Source organism: Rana temporaria, chromosome 1 (genome assembly GCF_905171775.1).
Source record: "Rana temporaria chromosome 1, aRanTem1.1, whole genome shotgun sequence".
Taxonomy (NCBI): Eukaryota; Metazoa; Chordata; class Amphibia; order Anura; family Ranidae; genus Rana; species Rana temporaria.
In genome coordinates this window covers 24008583-24028891 of record NC_053489.1, presented here as the reverse complement: position 1 = coordinate 24028891, position 20309 = coordinate 24008583, and the positions used below count along the sequence as shown (strand labels likewise).

The following is a 20309-nucleotide window of genomic DNA, read 5'->3' as shown; positions in this document are numbered from 1 at the left end:
AGCTTGCCGGGAATGATAACTGTCACGGCTGGTTCTGCTCTCAACCAAACTGTCAAGCCATCAAATGACTGGTGTAATACGTGATCACATGGGCAGCACCATCACAACTAAACAGAGGCGGCTTGAGGCTTTGTGAGGCCTTAGGCAAAACCTGACATGGGGCCCCACTCACGCCCATGATGGGAAAAATAATTCAAGGACAAGAGACTCGTCCCCACAACCCTGGCCGGTGGTTGTGGGGGGTCTGCGGGCAGGGGGGCTTATCGGAATCTGGAAGCCCCTTTAACAAGGCGGCCCCACAGATCCTGCTCTTTAATAACTAAGGGGTGGGGACCACCCTCTGATGTCACTGGGTAAACCCGCCCCCATGTGATGTCAATGACTGAGGGCATACTGGGTTATTGACGTCACAAGGGGTGGTGTCACCGATATTCACTGGTTGTTGTTAGGGATGCTGGCGGCCCCATTTCTGAGTCAGGGCTCTTAACGCTGCCTGCATGAGCACAGCAGCGTTAAGGTCCCCTGTCCCTCCAAACTGGGGTAATGCATTGGGTAAGTTAGGTGGCCGCGAGGCCCCTGTGAGTGCGAGGCCTTAGGCGACCGCCTAATTTGCCTAATTAAGGAGGCGCCTCTGCAACTAAACAAAGGCAGCTTCCTTGCTTCAAAGTGGTTGTAAACCCTTCCATATACCCAATTAAGTGACTGGCCTCAGGTGATACACAGAACTGAAACATATCCTCCCACATAAGTTGCACCTGTTTATCTACGACGTCTTCCCCCTACATCCATTCAAAGTGCAGAATTTACACAGGATCTCTCAGCTCTGAAAAGCAGGGGGGCGGAGAGCTGAAGTTTTCATCAGTGAGGAGAGGGAAACAAATAAAAAAAAGGGGTACTTGAAAAGCAGCCCTGGATCGGCATATTAAAGGCATAGGAAACAATGGAGAAGTAGAGAAAAATATTACAATGTTTATTGAAAAAAGTACATAGTATACACAGATTCATTCAAAAATAGATAAAAAATCATATGTAATCATACAAAGTATACAGTGAGCCCTTGTGCGTCAATGCGTTTCACCGTTAGGCTTTATCAGGACACGTTCAAGGTTCAAAAAAAGCAAAGATTTGGCTTTTCTTTTTGGACAGATCAGTGTTTTTAAGATGTGTGTTATGATTATTAGAATTTTTAAACAAATATGTTTTATTTCAGACAGTGAGATCCATTTTCTCTTTTGCTATCTTTGAACCTTGAACGCGTCCTGACGGTGAAACGTGTTGATGCAGAAGGGCTCACTGTATACTTTGTATCATTACATATGATTTTTAATTTATTTTTAATTTATTTTTGAATGAATTCAAAAATTCTGAATTTCTGGAATTCGGAAATTCGGAATTCGGAAATTCAAAATTCGGAATTCTGAATTTCAAAAATATGGAATTTAAGAAATTCTAAAATTCGGAATTCTGAATTTCGGAAATTTGAATTTTCGGAAATTCGAAGATTCGGAAATTCAAAAATCTCAAATTTTCGAATTTCCTATGTTCAAATTTTCGAGTTTTTCGAATTTCGGGAACTTGGGTTTTCCAATTTTGAAATTTCGAATTTTAAAAATGTTGAACTTTCCAATTTTGAATTTTCGAATTTCCAAATTTCCGAAATGTAAATATTCCGAAATTCCAATTTCTGAAATCTCGAATTTGTAAAAAAAAAAAAATCGGATCCAAACGAATTGCACATGTCTAATGTCCAGCGTAAAATATCTGATGCTGACAGTAGGGGGGTCCTAAGGGTGCCAAAACTTGTGTGCCTTTAGGATCCAGTGATAAAAAATAGCTGGTAGTAGTTGGTCACATTAAAGTGGAATGTTGAATACGTTTCGTAGCGTCTCTTAAGCCACTTCTTTAGTTACAATGAGGCTCCGGTAGATACCTGAAAAATACTTTGGCATCTGTTCTGATCATCTCCGAATGACCACAGTATTCATTAGTGGTTATACTGAATTCTACGAAATACTGGCCTAGCCCAATGTTTACCAAGCAATGCGTGTTTTGCCGGTATCTCCCCATACATACACACAGGTGGAGTAATGAGTGTCTCGGCATTTAGCTTCCCATGTAGATATCCACAAACGATGACCTGCTGGTGGAGGACTTGTTTGGGGAACTCTGTCCTGGCTCCAGAAATGAAGATCCTTCAATGTGACTTTCCATTTCTCGGCAGATCTTTGTCTTCTTGGCTGTCATGTGCATCATCCTGGCTATCGGCAACGGGATTTGGGAATCCAAGCAAGGCTATTACTTCCAGGTGTATCTCCCTTGGCCAGAAGGCACCACCAATGCAGCATTCTCGGGGTTCCTGATGTTCTGGTCCTATGTCATTATCCTGAATACCGTGGTGCCCATCTCACTCTACGTAAGGTAAGACTGGTGCTGGAACACTTATGGTCCAACGTAGACTTGGATGGGGCTCCAGGATGAATGGAGCTCAGAAGGTGACTGTCTACTGACAGGGACTCCTGTATTATGATGTCCTGTATTGTCCACATCCTGTGTTATGATGTCCTGTGTTGTCCACATCCTGTATTATGATGTCCTGTATTGTCCACATCCTGTTTTATGATGTCCTGTATTGTCCACATCCTGTTTTATGATGTCCTGTGTTGTCCTCATCCTGTATTATGATGTCCTGTATTGTCCACATCCTGTATTATGATGTCCTGTATTGTCCACATCCTGTTTTATGATGTCCTGTATTGTCACCATCCTGTATTATGATGTCCTGTATTGTCCACATCCTGTATTATGATGTCCTGTATTGTCCACATCCTGTTTTATGATGTCCTGTATTGTCCACATCCTGTATTATGATGTCCTGCATTGTCCACATCCTGTATTATGATGTCCTGTATTGTCCACATCCATTATAAAGTCATTTGGTGGGAACTCGTTCATCTTCTTAGAAGCATAAATAGTAGAGATGTACACAATGGAAACGTTTCCTTCATTTCGGATTTCTAATTTGTTTTATTCTATTCTTTTCCATTATTTTATTTTCTATTCTGTTTTATTCTATTCTTTTATAGTCTATTATATTCCCTTAAAGCAGCAAAGGAATCATCATCTTATTTCACTTGTATACCTTACTGTATTTAGTGCAATTTTTTTTCCATTTTGAACTCAAATTAGTTTTCAAATATATTTTTGAATTTAAAATAATTTTCAAATTCAGATAATTTGTTTCATTAGAATTTAATTCAGATTCATTGAAATTCGTTACTATTGAAATTGGGAAAATTTGGATACATCCGAATCTCCGAATATATTCCTTTATTTTCTATTCTATTTTATTCTATTCTCTTTTACTATAGTCTATTATTTAATATTCTATTCTCTTCTGTTTTATTCTATTTTATTATTTTATATTCTATTCTGTTTTAATCTATACTTTCTATTATATTCCTTTATTTTATATTCAATTTTTTTATTTTATATTCTATCCTATCCTTCAATTTTCTAGCCTATTCTATTTTATTATTTTATATTCTATAAAGCAACAAAGGAATCTTCATCTTATTTCACTTTTATACTTTACTGAATTTAATTTTTTTTTTTCAAAATCGAATAATTTGTTTCATTATAATTTAATTCAGATTCATTGAAATTCGTTACTATTGTAATTGGGAAAATTTGGATAAATCCGAATCTCTGAATATATTCCTATATTTTCTATTCTATTTTATCCTATTCTCTTTTACTATAGTCTATTATTTAATATTCCATTCTCTTCTGTTTTATTTTATTATTTTATATTCTATTTTTTTATTCTATATTCTTTCCTATCCTTCAATTTTCTAGCCTATTCTATTGTATTTTATTATTTTATATTCTATAAAGCAGCAAAGGAATCTTCATCTTTTTTTACTTTTATACTTTACTGTATTTTTTTTTTTTTTTTCAAATTCAAATAATTTGTTTCATTATAATTTAATTCAGATTCATTTAAATTTGTTACTGTTGTAATTGGGAACATTTGGATACATCCGAATCTCTGAATATATTCCTATATTTTCTATTCTATTCTCGTTTACTATAGTGTATTATTTAATATTCCATTATCTTCTGTTTTATTTTATTATTTTATATTCTATTCTGTTTTAATCTATACTTTCTATTATATTCCTTTATTTTATATTCTATTTTTTTATTTTATATTCTTTTCGACGTGTAATAAAACGAATTGCATATATTATAAACGGTTAGTAAGCGATGTAATCAGCTGGCATGAAAAATATGCAGATTGTCATTGCGTTGGCCGAACTCGGCGTCGCGCCAAATGCTCAGTGGATGTCATTGTCTTCTTCTGTACAGCGTGGAGATCATTCGGCTGGGGAACAGCTACTACATCAACTGGGACCGGAAGATGTATTACCCCAAGAGGGACACCCCGGCAGAGGCCCGGACCACCACCCTCAATGAGGAGCTGGGGCAAATCAAGTACATCTTCTCCGACAAGACCGGGACCCTCACCCAGAACGTCATGACCTTCAACAAGTGTTCCATCAATAGCAACTCCTACGGTGAGCGGGTCACAAATGATTGGCATCATTTTATATATATATATATATTCATATTGCAGTGGCGGTGCGTCCATCAGGGGCGCATGGGCACCGCCCCCTCTCTCCTGCATTGCATGAATCTATCTATGGTCGCCGCTGCCACCCCCTATTCAGGTGTCCGGCCCCTCTTTGGGTTGCCGGGCACCTGAATGACAGCGACAGGGTATTTTTTGGAAGCGCCTGATAAGAGCAGTTGGCTCTAATAGGCATCCAAAAATGTAAACGGCGGCCGCCCTGCTGGGCGTTCGCTGTTCGCTCAGCGTTGTGTTAGGAAAGCGCATGAAAATTTGATTTTCTAACACTGAACCGCCTCTCGGCCAATCAGGTGCTCGGGTCTGTTGCCTGTCATCTGATTGGCTGAAACGACAGGCGCTGTGATTGGACGCCGCCTATCAGGCGTCCAATCATAGCAGAGGACGGGAGAAGACATCGAGGAGTGTGGAGGACATTGGTGTAACCCACTGCCCCCACCGAGACAAGGTAAGTGCCGGGCGGGCGGGGGATGCACACTGGCAGCAATTGATGGGCACAGTAGCGACAATTGATGGGCAAAGTAGCAGCAATTGATGGGCACAGTAGCGGGACTTGATGGGCAAACTGGCAGCAGTTGATGGGCACAGTAGTGACAATTGATGGGCACAGTAGCAGCAATTGATGGGCACAGTAGCGGCACTTGATGGGCAAACTGGCAGCAGTTGATGGGCACAGTAGTGGCAATTGATGGGCACACTGGCAGCAATTGATGGGCACAGAAGCGGCAATTGATGAGCACACTGCCAGCAGTTGATGGGCACAGTTTCAGCAATTGATGGGCACAGTGGCGGAAATTGATGACACAGTGGCTGCGTTTGATGGGCACAGCGGCTGCATTTGATGGGAACAGTAGCTGCATTTGATGGGCACAGTAACAGCAATTGATGGGCACAGTGTCGGTAATTGATGGGCACAGTGGCGGCATTTGATGGGCACAGTGGCTGCATTTGATGGGCACAGTGGCTGCATTTGATGGGCACAGCTGCTGCATTTGATGGGCACAGAAGCTGTGTTTGATTGGCACAGTATCGGCAATTGATGGGCACAGTATCGGCAATTGATAGGCACAGTGTCAGCAATTGATGGCACGGTGGCTGCATTTGATGGGCACAGTGGCTGCATTTGATGGGCGCAGTAGCTGTGTTTGATGGGCACAGTAGTGGCAATTGATGGGCCCAGTGTCAGCAATTGATGGGCACAGTGGTGGCATTTGATGGCACAGTAGCAGCAATTGATGGGCACAGTGGCAACAATGTTATTTTTTTCAGTTTGTTTGCACCCCCTCAAAAAATAATGAGCACCAGCCACTGATCTATTGTATAACTATGCCAGAAAGACTAAAGCCATGTTGTGGGAAGGTGTGTGGCCAAGGCTCGGTGTACAATCCCGGCATGACTTGGTGCCGGGACAGACTGCGTGGGAGTTGCGTGATCCCGAACCGGCCAACCAAGATGGCCAAAGACATCAAACCCAAAAGAAGTGGAGGTGAAGATGGAAGGACCTACAAGGAAGGGGTCACATTGCTGGGGGGGAGGGAAGTATAATGGAGTATGGTCAGCTTTAAATGGAACTTTATGAAGATTTATATCAAGTCTGACACTAAGTGTAACTTATTAAAACATCTTCAAGTGTTTTTATCAATGTTTATAAATAAAGAGCGAGTTATCATTTTCTTGGTGCTTTGCGCTAACAGTGTTTATATCTCAGTGAAATATTTTTCAGCCTCATTACCAAACTTGGATTTACACTGAATCACTCATAGAGGATTGAAATTTGTATTTCAGTGTTTGGTGGAAGCAACGAAACAGTCTCTTCTAACTCTCAGAGGCTCTATTAGGGAGATCTGTGAGTTCCCGGGTCTGCATACCCGCTGTGCCCGTTATGAGAAGTTCCCACCATCCCTGTGCTGAGCTCCCAGGTCTGTACACCCGCTGTGCCCATTATGAGGGGTTCCCACCATCCCTGTGCTGAGTTTCTGGGTCTGTACACCTGCTGTGCCCATTATGAGGGGTTCCCACCATCCCTGTGCTGAGTTTCTGGGTCTGTACACCTGATGTGCCCATTATGAGGGGTTCCCACCATCCCTGTGCTGAGTTTCTGGGTCTGTACACCTGATGTGCCCATTATGAGGGGTTCCCACCATCCCTGTGCTGAGTTCCCAGGTCTGTACACCTGCTGTGCCCATTATGAGGGGTTCCCACCATCCCTGTGCTGAGTTCCCAGGTCTGTACACCTGATGTGCCCATTATGAGGGGTTCCCACCATCCCTGTGCTGAGTTCCCAGGTCTGTACACCTGCTGTGCCCATTATGAGGGGTTCCCACCATCCCTGTGCTGAGTTCCCAGGTCTGTACACCTGCTGTTCCCATTATGAGGGGTTCCCACCATCCCTGTGCTGAGTTCCCAGGTCTGTACACCTGATGTGCCCATTATGAGGGGTTCCCACCATCCCTGTGCTGAGTTCCCAGGTCTGTACACCTGATGTGCCCATTATGAGGGGTTCCCACCATCCCTGTGCTGAGTTCCCAGGTCTGTACACCTGCTGTGCCCATTATGAGGGGTTCCCACCATCCCTGTGCTGAGTTCCCAGGTCTGTACACCTGCTGTTCCCATTATGAGGGGTTCCCACTATCCTTGTGCCGAGTTCCTGGGTCTGTACACCTGCTGTGCCCATTATGAGGGTTTCCCACTATCCCTGTGCTGAGTTCCTGGGTCTCTACACCTTCTGTGCCCATTATGAGGGGTTCCTACCATCCCTGTGCTGAGTTCCCGGGTCTGCACACCTTCTGTGCCCATTATGAGGGGTTCCCACCATCCCTGTGCTGAGTTCCTAGGTCTGTACACCTTCTGTGCCCATTATGAGGGGTTCCCACCATCCCTGTGCTGAGTTCCCAGGTCTGTACACCTGCTGTGCCCATTATGAGGGGTTCCCACCATCCCTGTGCTGAGTTCCCAGGTCTGTACACCTGCTGTTCCCATTATGAGGGGTTCCCACTATCCTTGTGCCGAGTTCCTGGGTCTGTACACCTGCTGTGCCCATTATGAGGGTTTCCCACTATCCCTGTGCTGAGTTCCTGGGTCTGTACACCTTCTGTGCCCATTATGAGGGGTTCCCACCATCCCTGTGCTGAGTTCCTGGGTCTGTTCACCTGCTGTGCCCATTATGAGGGTTTCCCACTATCCCTGTGCTGAGTTCCTGGGTCTGTACACCTTCTGTGCCCATTATGAGGGGTTCCTACCATCCCTGTGCTGAGTTCCCGGGTCTGCACACCTTCTGTGCCCATTATGAGGGGTTCCCACCATCCCTGTGCTGAGTTCCTGGGTCTGTACACCTTCTGTGCCTATTATGAGGGGTTCCCACCATCACTGTGCTGAGATCCCAGGTCTGTACACCTGCTGTGCCCGTTATGAGGGGCTCCCACTATTCCTGTGCTGAGTTCCCGGGTCTGTACACCTGCTGTGCCCATTATGAGGGGTTCCCATTTACCAAAGAAACCATTTGATGGGATGTTCCTTTTCCCATTGTACAATATAATTAACAGATAACAATTTCTTATATATATTCATGGGGAAATCAGAAAATGTGTTGGTTTGCCTGGTTACTGGCAAGGTGAATTGTGTGTTGCTTAGGGCAGGGCCGTCTTTAAGGCAGGGCAAAAGGGGAAGCTGCCCTGGACCCTGTCATTGTTGTGGGTCCCAAAGCAGCCGCCTCATACTTGCCAACTATTCCAGTTTAATTTATTTTGTCCCTTGAAGTTGTAGTCCTGTGCTGTGTCCTGATATCTCAGTGTGAAGTGCTGCTACTAATGCTGCCCAGCTCTGCCCTATTGTTGTGTACAGATGACTCACCTGCAGACCCTGTGTTTACATGTAAATAACCGTCATTCATATCTAAATTACGGTGGCATTCATATGTAAATAGCGGCAACATTCATATGTATATCATGCCCCTCTGCAGTGTAGAGATGATGTGCTGTAACCTCTAGCAACCAATCAGTGAGCAGTATTACTGTACAGTAATCTCTAGAAACCAATCAACAAGAAGAAATCATGTGCTGTAACCTCTAGCAACTAATCAGTGACCCGTAATGTGTGCTGTAACCTCTAGCAACCAGTCAGTAAGTGGTAATGATATGCTGTAACCTCTGGCAACCAATCGCAATCACTGCCTGATCTGATACAGTAAACTGATTTTAAGTCTAGCTGATATTTATTGTATGTCTCAGAGCAGGTGGAGAGCAAAATTGCATGGGGTGGGGGGGCCCCCAAGCCATTTTTTTGCCCAGGGTCCAATCAATATTAAAGACGGCCCTGCCATTCACACCTTTATTTCTGGCATTACGTGTGTTAGTGTTCATTCAGGACAATTGCAAGGCCTCTCCTCCAGCTACCGGTTGGGAGTCATGGTACAACTTTTTTTTGCCCAGGGTCCAATCAACATTAAAGACGGCCCTGGCTTAGGGGGTCTATATATAAAATATTAGCTGTGTGGATTTTATAACCATTCACATGACAAATGTTTACCGTATTGTTTGTAATATAAATGATCCCCTTTGACCTTCATCGCCATCAAGTGGCCATAACGAGTTATTTTTCCTGAAGTACCTCAATCCAAAAAATTATCACATTATTGCCACTAGATGGAGCACTTGTAGGAGATAATTATATTACAATTGTTGTTGCCCGTACGAATGTTATAGCCATTGGCACGGATTCAGTTAGAATTGCGCATTATTTACGGAGGCGCAGGGCAACGTTTTTGCCCTGCGCCCCCGCAAATTTGCTCCGCTGCCCTCGATTCACGGAGCAGTAGCTCCGTAAATTGCGTGGGCGCTCCGGCAAAATGCCCGGCGTAAGCGCGCGCAATTTAAATGATCCCGTAGGGGGGCGGGAATCATTTAAATTCGGCGCGTTCCCGCGCCGAGCGTAGAGCGCATGCTCCGTCGGGAAACTTTCCCAACGTGCATTGCGGCAAATGACGTCGCAAGGACGTCATTTGCTTCAAAGTGAACGTGAATGGCGTCCAGCGCCAAATTAACGATTCACTTACGCAAACTACGTAAATTTCAAATTTCGCGACGCGGGAACGATGGGTATACGTAACATGGGCTGCCCCTGCTAATAGCAGGGGCAGCCTTGCGCGAAAACCGCCATACGTAAACGACGTAAATTACGTACGCAGGGCTCGCACAACGTTGTGAATCGGCGTTAGTATGCAATTTGCATACTATACGCTGAGCCCAACGGGAACGCCACCTAGCGGCCATCGCAAGAATGCAGCCTAAGATATGCGGGCATAAGAGCCTTATGCCGCGCATTTCTTAGGCTGCAGTCGGCGTAACGAGGTTCCTGAATCTGGAGCATTCGTTACGCCAGGGCAAGTAAGCAATTGCGCTGCGTAACTTATGGTTACACAGGCGCAATTGCTTCTTGAATCTGGGCCATTGACCACTTATTGTATCTTTTTGGCAATTTATTATGGGAACTGAACTGGTACTTCCCACTGCTGGGGGCTGCAGTCACTCCAAAGCCAAGTGATGGTGTCACTCGCCCCCCACCCTTCACCCCACCATCATTTCTCCTTAATATAGAGCAAGTTAATAAATGATGTAATAATTGGCGCTCTGCAAGAATTTCTCATTGGCTCTGTACTTCTCTCTGCAGGGGACGTGTTTGACTATGCTGGGAATAGACTGGAGATAAATGAGGTAAGCTTTCCATTATAGAATGCAGTGCCGATCCTGACCTTCCTGGGGCCCTAAGCAAAATTACATTAAAGTGAGAAGCGGGGGTGTGCTGACTTCTCAACTCGCTGGCTGCATGGGAGAAGAGGTAGGAGGCGGGGTGAGGGGCTGAAAATTACTTCTCACCAGGCGGGGCCTCTAGTAATTTGGGGGGCCCTCTGCAGCTTTGCGGGGCCCTAAGGCTGCATTCACACCTAAGCGACAAAACGCCCGACGCGGGACGCTTCTGTCGCTAGAGGGGAGAATTCCCATTGCCGTCTATGGAGATGGTTCACATCTCATAGACGCGCAACGCCTGTCGTCTGAAAAAAAGTCCCGGACCCTTTTTTTCACGCGACAGGCGCGTTTTCCCATAGACAGCAATGGGAATACTTTAGAAAAAAAAAAAAGAAAAAAGAAACATTTGTAATCGCGGCAAATCTGCCGCTACACGCGTACGCGGCTGTCGCTTAGGTGTGAATGCAGCCTAAGCGACTTGCATAGTGAGCCTATAGGGCAGATGGGTCCTGATAGAATGTTTACAAACAGAGTCCAGGAAATCAGATACAGTGAATGCAAAAGAATCACCCCCTCCCTAAAATAATCACTTTTTGTTGCTTTGCAGCCTGAAATGAAGACAGACACAGTTTTTGTTTTATCCAGCTGTATTTACTCATTGCAACTTATAACATCAAAGTGAAACATGTCATTAAAAATAAATAATAAAATTTTTTTTTAAATAAGCATATTAAACCTTAGCTTTAAGCTATTTAATCCTCTGTAAAATGAGCTGTGACAGTCACATCAAGGAAACAGATTGATATTCATACAATGCTTTCTTTATTCCAGTACACAGAAAAGGTGGATTTTTCCTTCAACTCTCTGGCTGACCCCAAGTTTGTGTTTCATGATCATCGATTGGTGGAGTCGGTGAAGATTGGGGACCGGGCTACTCACGAGTTCTTCCGGCTGCTTGCCTTGTGCCACACGGCGATGTCTGAGGAAAAGAAGCCTGGTATGAACGAGAAGTCAACTAATATGCCGCGTACACGCGATCGTTTTTCGGCATGAAAAAAACGTTGTTTTTCAAAAACGTCATTTAAAATGATCGTGTGTGGGCTTCACATAATTTTTCAGGTTCTGAAAAATGACAAAAAAAAAAAAATTCTGACATGATGCATTTTTTAACGTCGTTTTAACCACTTGATTACTGAGCCTGTTTTTCAGATTCAGTGTTTACGAGACTAAAACATTTTTTTTTGCTAGAATATTACTTAAAACCCCCAAACATTATATATATATTTTTTTCTAACACCCTAGAGAATAAAATGGCAGTCATTGCAATACTTTTTGTCACACCGTATTTGCGCAGCGGTCTTACAAGCGCACTTTTTTTGGAAAAAAAACACTTTTTTGAATTAAAAAATAAGACAACAATAAATGTTTCCCAATTTTTTATATATTGTGAAAGATAATGTTACGCCGAGTAAAATGATACCCAACATGTCATGCTTAAAAATTGCGCCCGCTCGTGGCATGGCGTCAAACTTTCACCCTTAAAAATCTCGATAGGCGACGTTTAAAAAATTCTACAGGTTGCATTTTTTGAGCTACAGAGAAGGTCTAGGGCTAGAATTATTGCTCTCGCTCTAACGATCGCGGCGATACCTCACTTGTGTGATTTGAACACCGTTTTCATATGCGGGCGCTACTCGCGTATGCGTTCGCTTCTGCGCGCGAGCTCGTCGGGACGGGTCGCTTTAAAAAAATTTTTTTTTTGTTTTCTTATTTATTTTTATTTATTTTATTACTTTTTACACTGAAAAATGTGATCACTTTTATTCCTATTATAAGGAATGTAAACATCCCTTGTAATAGAAAAAAGCATGGCAGGTCCTCTTAAATATGAGATCTGGGGTCAAAAAGACCTCAGATCTCATATTTAGACTAAAATGCAATAAAAAAAAAATTTGGAAATGTCATTTTTTCAAATGACAAAAAAAAAATGTTGCTTTAAGACGCTGGGCGGGACTGACGTTTTGACGTCACTTCCGCCCAGCAGAGCTATTATTATTATTATTATTATTATTATACAGGATTTATATAGCGCCAACAGTTTACGCAGCGCTTTACAACATCAGGGAAGACATTATAGTTACAATACAATTTAATACAGGAATGATCAGAGGGCCCTGCTCGTTAGAGCTCACAATCTAGCTATGGGGACGGGTGAATGAGATTTTTCCTTCACTCGTAACCCCGCTCAGCTGCCGAACGGTCCCGATCTCCTCCGCCGCTACCGACGGCTCCGGTAAGCGGCGGAGGGCGCGGGACAGCGGCGGGAGGGCCCCTCTCCTGCCACCGATAACGGCGATCTCACGGCGAATCCGCCGCGGAGACCGCCGTTATCGTGTACAGGACCTTCGGCACTAAAGATGGATACCTCAGTTGTGGCAGCAGCTGCTGCCGTTACTGAGATATCCATCTTTAAAAACAGGACGTATTTTGACTATGGGCTGAAAACCAAGTGGTTGTGTCGTTTTTCGGGTTGTAAAAAAATGATCGTGTGTGGGCTTTAACGACGTGAAAAAACCGCGCATGCTCAGAAGCAAGTTATGAGACGGGAACGCTCGTTCTGGTAAAACTACCGTTCATAATGGAGTAAGCACATTCATCACACTGTAACAGACAGAAAAGCGTGAATCGTCTTTTACTAACACGGAATCAGCTAAAGCAGCCCAAAGGCGAATGGAACTTCCCCTTTAGAGTGCCGTCGTACGTGTTGTACGTCACCGCGCTTTGCTAGATCATTTTTTTAAAACGATGGTGTGTAGGCAACTTCGTTTTAATGATGAAGTTGGGAAAACGTCATTTTTTTGACATGCTGAAAAACAATGTTTTCTTTCATGCTGAAAAATGATCGTGTGTACGCGGCATTAGACTTCCAGAATCTATATGGACTGTAGAGCACTGAGCAGCGATGGTCGGCTCCTGAAGTATAGATTTAGAGTAAGATGGATCTGTGCAGTAAATAATACAGGCAGGGTTTTCTTCTACAAGAATTGGGAGACTACAGATAATAGAGCAGTGTAAAACTGACCAGCAACCAGACATTTTATTGAGGGAGAATTGACCAAAACGTACTAGAGAGAAAAAATACAGGCTGGGGCTTTACTAGAAGAATTAAGAGGCTGCAGTAAAAGGAAGCAAAAATGAGATCACAAATTACTACAAGAATTGCGAGACTACAGATAATACAGCAGTGTAAAAACACCCAGCAGCAGGATATTTTTAATGATGGAGAATTGGCTGAAACTTACTACAGAAAAAATAATGCAGGCATTGGTTTTACTACAAGAATTAGGAGACTGCAGATAATGGAGCAGTATAAAATTGTCCAGCAGCTAGACATCTTTAATGAGGGAGAATGGGCCAAAATGTACTAGAAAGGAAAAGTACAGGCTGGGGATTCACTAGAAGAATTAACAGACTGCAGATACTGTAATAGAGCAGGACATTTTTAATGAGAAAGAATTGCCCAAAATGTACTAGAGACAAATAATACATGTGGGGTTTGTTTCTACAAGAATTAGGAGACTGGAGATAATACAGCAGTGTAAAAATGTTCAGCAGCAGGACATTTTTAATGAGAAAGAATTGGCCAAAATTTACTAGAGACAAATAATACAGGTGGGGGTTTTTTCAAAAAGAATTAGGAGACTGCAGATAATAGAGCAGTGTAAAATTGGTCAGGAGCAGGACATTTCCAATAAAGGAAAATTGGCAGAAATGTACTAGAGACAAATAATTTAAGCAAGTTTTTTTCAACAAGAAAAAGGAGACTGCAAATAACAAAGCAGTGTAATATTGGCCGGCAGCTAAACATTTTAATGAGGGAGAATTGACCAAAATGTACTAGAGAGAAAAAGTACAGGCTGCAGCTTCACTATAAGAATTAGGAGACTGCAGATAATAGAGCAGTGTAAAAATGTTCAGCAGAAAGACATTTTTAATGAAGGAGAATGGGCCAAAATGTACTAGAGACAAATAATACAGGTGGGTTTTTTTCAACAAGAATTAAGAGACTGCAGATAATAGAGCAGTTACAAATAGGTAAGAAGCAGGACATTTCCAATGAGAGAGAATTGGCCAAAATGTACTAGAGACAAATAATACAGCCAAGGTTTGTTTCTATAACAATTAGGAGACTGCAGATAATAGAGCAGTGTAAAACCAGCCAGCAGCTAGACATATAATGAGGGAGAATAGGCCGAAATGTACTAGAGTGAAAAAGTACAAGCTGGGGCTTCACTAGAGAAATTAAGAGACTGCAGATAATGGAGCATTGTAAAATTCAAGACAGTTTTATTGAACAAGGCTAGGCCAGAATTATCGGGAGCGCAAATTTGTGGTGAACCTGAACCTCATCTCTAGTCGTATTCCATTGAATAGCATAACAGTGGAATTTTGTTTGAAAATATTTTATTTGAATGCTCGTGTCTATCCTGCACTCCTTTGAAACTTGCTCGATGACCCTTGGACCCCACCAGTCAGTAGTGGGAGCATTGATGTGTTAGGCTGTATTGGCAGGGATCTCTAGCAGTCTCTTGTGACATGTCTCCAGTCTCTGACCATCTCCTGTAGTATAGTCTCTGACAGTCTTCTCTAACAGAGCATATACTTAGCATTATGTGGGGCCCTTAGGGGATTTTTTCCCTCCTATATCTCATAAGTTGACTGTAGAATGTAACAGAGCCACCACTGACACTTCTTACCCTGTCTTTGCCCACCCCAGGTGAACTTGTGTACCAGGCCCAGTCTCCAGACGAGGGCGCTCTGGTGACAGCTGCCAGGAACTTTGGCTTTGTGTTTCGCACCCGGACACCAGAGACCATCACTGTGGTAGAGATGGAGAGGACCAAAGTGTACGATTTGCTGGCTATTTTGGACTTCAACAATGAGCGCAAAAGGATGTCTGTGATTGGTGAGTAATGGGATTGGCATGGCCTCGGAAATGGCACCTAAACCTACTGTATAAATATAAGCATGGGAGGTCTTCAAAGAGAGTCCTATACAGTACTAACGCAGTAAGCTTTTATAATACCAAGTTATATACTCCTTTTTTTTGTTTTTCTTTGCCTGAACTAAAGCCTGAAATTAGATTAAAGCAATTGTGTCTGTTTGCAATTCATTGTCTTTGAGTGTGTATCCATAGTCGCATCGAATCACATTGTTTGAGATGGCCAGTATGAGGATAAAAAAGGAAATACGAGAACAATAGACATGTGCACTGCCGAAAAATTGGTTCATGTTCCTTTTCATTTCATTCGTTTTTAGCTTTATTCAGGAATTCAGAAATTAAAAAAATTGGAATTCGGAAATTTGCAATTTGGAAATTTGCAATTCGGAAATTTGCAATTCGGAAATTCGAAAATTTGGAATTTGGAAATTCAGAAATTTGGAATTCGTAAATTTGAAAATTCAGAGATTCAGAAACTTTAAAATGAGAACATTTTCAATTTTCCGATTTTTGAATTTCCGATTTTCGAATTTCCGATTTTCGAATTTTCAAATGCTGAATTTTTGAATTTCAGATTTCCGAATTTAGAAATTTTCGAATTTAGAAATTTTCGAATTTTTAAATTTTTGAATTTCAGAATTTTGAAATTTTTGAATTTCAGAATTTCTGATTTTCTGAAATTTCGGAATTTTCACATTTCCCGAATTTTGAAATATCGAAAATTTGAATATTCGGAAATCCGGAAACACGAAAATTCGGAAATGAAAAAAATCGGAAATTAAAAAATTCGGAAATTTCAGAATTAACAAATTTGTCAAAATTCATTAAAAAACTAATTCGGAACTAAACTAATTGCACATGTCTAGAGAACAACATGGTGTAGGCTATTGTGTCTACTAAAGATCTACAACTTGGTGGGCAGAACTTTTCCTTCCAGACTTTTACAAAAGCAAAAATCCAAAATAAGCACATTTATGATGGGATCTTCTGATTTTTCTGAATGTTCTCCTGCTTCCCAAATATCAACCATATTTGTAGGGATTTTTCTGTTAGGGATCATTGTTGTATCACCGTATTTTTTTTTCTTCTGGTAGTGCGGAGCCCAGAGGGGCGTCTGACCCTTTACTGCAAGGGGGCCGACACCATTGTCTACGAACTTCTTGACCGCTCAAGTGAAGACTTGAAGGAGGTGACCACCGACCATCTGAATGTAAGTCCTACAAGTCATGTCCACTAAAACTTCAGTTTTAATGTTTTGGAAAAATCTGGAGTTCCCGAGTCTCTACACCTACTGTGCCCATTACAAGGGGTTCCCACCAACCCTGTGCTGAGTTCCCAGGTCTGTACACCTACTGTGCCCATTACAAGGGGTTCCCACCATCCCTGAGCTGAGTTCCCAGGTCTGTACACCTGCTAATCCTATTATAAGGGGTTCCCGCCATCCCTGAGCAAAGTCCTTAGGTCTGTACACCTGCTGTGCCCATTATAAGGGGTTCCCACCATCCCTGTGCTGAGTTCCCAGGTCTGTATACCTGCTAATCCTATTATAAGGGGTTCCCGCCATCCCTGAGCAAAGTCCCCAGGTCTGTACACCTGCTGTGCCCATTATAAAGGGGTTCCCACCATCCCTGTGCTGAGTTCCTTGGTCTGTACACCTACTGTGCCCATTATAAGGGGTTCCCACTATATCTGAGTTGAGTTTCTGGGTCTGTACACCTGACGTGCCTATTAAAAGGGTTCCGTTCAACCCTGAGCTGAGTTCCCAAATCTTTACACCTGCTGTGCCTATTACAAGGGGTTCCCTCCAACCCTGAGCTGTGTTCCTGGGTCTGTACATCTGCTGTGCCCATTACAAGGGGTTCCTTCTAACCCTGAGCTGAGTTCCAGGTCTGTAGACCTGATGTTCCCATTATCAGGGGTTCACACCATCCCTGTGCTGAGTTCCCAGGTCTGCAGACCTGCTGTGCCCATTATAATGGGTTCTCACTATATCTGAGCTGAGTTCCTGGGTCTGAACACCTGCTGTGCCCATTATGAGGGGCTCCCATGCCATGTAAAAAAACAGGTTCCAACTTACCTCCAGGCTCTACCTTTTGAATTCTGATGTTTCCAGTGCATTACACAATCAATACTAAAGCATACAAAGACATTTTAGGCAATTGCACGTTTCCGAATTTTGATAACAGTTGTGTGAAGACCCTTTTCTGCTCCAGCGTGACTGTGCCCCTGTGTCCCTTGTGCCCCTGTGTTTCCTGTGTACAAAGTCAGCTTCATAAAGGCATGGTATGATGAGTCTGGTGTGGTGTGGAGGTACTCAAACGACCTGCACAGAGCCCTGACCTCAACCCTACTGAATACCTCTGGGATGAACTGGAATGCCAATTGTGAGGCAAGTCTTCTCATCCAACATCAGTAGCTGACCTTATAAATCTTGCAGAAAGCTTTCCTAGAAGAGTACAAGCTGGTGTAATCACAAAGGTGGGGCTAACTCCATAATAATGGCCATAGTTATAGCCAACAAGCCCATATACTGTGTTCCCTGAAAATAAGCCCTTCCTTGAAAATAAGCCCTACCCCCAAAATAAGACCTGCTCTGAAAATAAGCCCTACCCCGAAAATAAGACCTACTTTGGAAATAAGACCTACCCCGAAAATAGGACCTAGCGTTATTTTCCAGGAGGGCCCTACCCTAAAAATAAGCCCTAGTTTCAAATGCTTGTACAATCCTATAATCCACTCTATTACAGTATTATATAATGTACAATGTGTGTGTTTATTTTAATAAGGACTGTAGAATCTATAAAATGATTCCTGACTGTTTCACCTTCCTTGTCCTTCTCTCACTCTTCCCCGTCATAGGAGTTCGCTGGCGAGGGCCTACGCACTCTGGTCCTGGCATACAAAGATTTGGACAAGACCTATTTTGCAGACTGGCAGAAACGACACCACGAGGCCAGTACATCCCTGGAAAACCGCGAGGAGAAGCTGTCCGAGCTGTATGAAGAGATCGAGAGGGATCTGAAGGTTCACATCAATCTTTATCCATACATTGTGTTGTAGGGAGGGCATCACCGCTAGACATGTGCAATTCCTTTAGTACCAAATTCGTTTTTTTTACAAATTAAGACAAATTCGTTAATTCTAAATATCTGAATTTCCGAATCTATCCGCATATTCGAAATTTCGATTTTCAGATTTTCCGTATATTTCCGGATATTCGGAAATTTGAAATGCAGAAATTCGGAAAATTGAAATTCAAAAATTCGGAAAATTCGAAAATTCTTAATTTCGGAAATTGGAAAATCAAAAAATTCTTAACCACTTGCCGACCGCGCACCGTCGATATACGTCCACAAGGTGGCTCTGCTGGGCGAGAGCACGTAATATGACGTCCTCTCTCCCAGCCGCCACTAGGGGCGCGCGCGCGCCCCCCCCCGCTCGCCCCCGACTCCCGTGCGTGTGCCTGGCGGGCGCGATCGCCGCTGGGCACACGCGATCGCTCGGTACAGAGCGGGGACCGGGAGCTGTGTGTGTAAACACACAGCTCCCGGTCCTGTCAGGGGGGAAAATGCTGATCTTCGGTTCATACAATGTATGAACCGAGGATCAGTGTTTCCCCTAGTGAGGCCACCCCCCCCCACAGTAAGAACACACCCAGGCATACTTAACCCCTTCCCCGCCCCCTAGTGTTAACCCCTTCACTGCCAGTGGCATTTTTATAGTAATCCAATGCATTTTTATAGCACTGATCGCTATAAAAATGCCAATGGTCCCAAAAATGTGTCAAAAGTGTCCGAAGTGTCCGCCATAATGTCGCAGTACCGGAAAAAAAAATCGCTGATCGCCGCCATTACTAGTAAAAAATATAATAAAAATGACATAAAACTACCCCCTATTTTGTAAACGCTATAACTTTTGCGCAAACCAATCAATAAACGCTTATTGCGATTTTTTTTTACGAAAAATATGTAGAAGAAAACGTATCGGCCTAAACTGAGGGGGGATATTTATTATAGCAAAATGTAAAAAATATTCATTTTTTTCAAAATTGTCGCTCTATTTTTGTTTATAACAAAAACTAAAAACCGCAGAGGTGATCAAATACCACCAAAAGAAAGCTCTATTTGTGGGAAAAAAAGGACGCCAATTTTGTTTGGGAGCCACGTCGCACGACCGCGCAATTGTCTGTTAAAGCGACAGAGTCCCGAATCGCAAAAAGTACTCTGGTCTTTAGGCAGCAATATGGTCCGGGGGGTAAGTGGTTAATTTCGGAAATTCGAAAATTTGGAAATTCGAAAATTCAAAATTTCGGAAAATCCGAATTTCGAAAATCCAATAATTTGAAAGAACGAAAATCAGAAAAGAACAAAAATCTGAAAATCTGAAATAATAACTACCGTATATACTCGAGTATAAGCCGAGTTTTTCAGCATTTTTTTGTGCTGAAAATGCCCCCATCGGCTTATAATCGAGTCACCTTTTTCCGCCTGATCTTCCGGATTTTGGGGACCTGGTACTGGCCGGGTGTATATCCCCTGGACTCCAAACTTGTTTTTTGTCCAGGGCACCTATGGCTGGGGAGCACCGATTTTTCAAAGCCGGCACCCCTTCCATAGACTCCCATGTTAAACGGTAATTTCTCCGGTGAGTTTAGGGACCCAGTACTGCCCGGTCGTAGGTTCCCTGGACCCGTAACTTTGCAATTATTTAGCCCCATTTCTCCTCTACAAGTGTACAAAGTTTGTTGTCTGAGGGACCTACAGCTGGGGAGCACTGATTTTTCAAAGCCGAGCACCCCTTCCATAGACTCCCATGTTAAACAGTAATTTCTCCGGTGACTTTAGGGACCCAGTACTCGCCGGTCGTAGGTCCCCTGGACCCGGAACTTTGCACTCATGTAGCTCCATGTCTCCTCTAC

At 43.1% G+C, this 20309-nt stretch overlaps 1 protein-coding gene across 2 annotated transcripts in view; it reads left to right on the top strand.

Annotated features, from left to right (window-relative positions):
- Positions 1 to 20309, top strand: part of LOC120925327 (phospholipid-transporting ATPase ID-like) — a 186498-nt gene that overhangs the window by 141011 nt on the left and 25178 nt on the right. For both annotated transcript variants that reach the window (XM_040336013.1, XM_040336014.1), the window contains exons 12-18: positions 2222 to 2418; positions 4369 to 4577; positions 10313 to 10356; positions 11221 to 11386; positions 15167 to 15355; positions 16486 to 16601; positions 18251 to 18415. In XM_040336013.1, the coding sequence (XP_040191947.1) occupies positions 2222 to 2418; positions 4369 to 4577; positions 10313 to 10356; positions 11221 to 11386; positions 15167 to 15355; positions 16486 to 16601; positions 18251 to 18415 (1086 nt within the window). The remainder of the gene's footprint in view (positions 1 to 2221; positions 2419 to 4368; positions 4578 to 10312; positions 10357 to 11220; positions 11387 to 15166; positions 15356 to 16485; positions 16602 to 18250; positions 18416 to 20309) is intronic.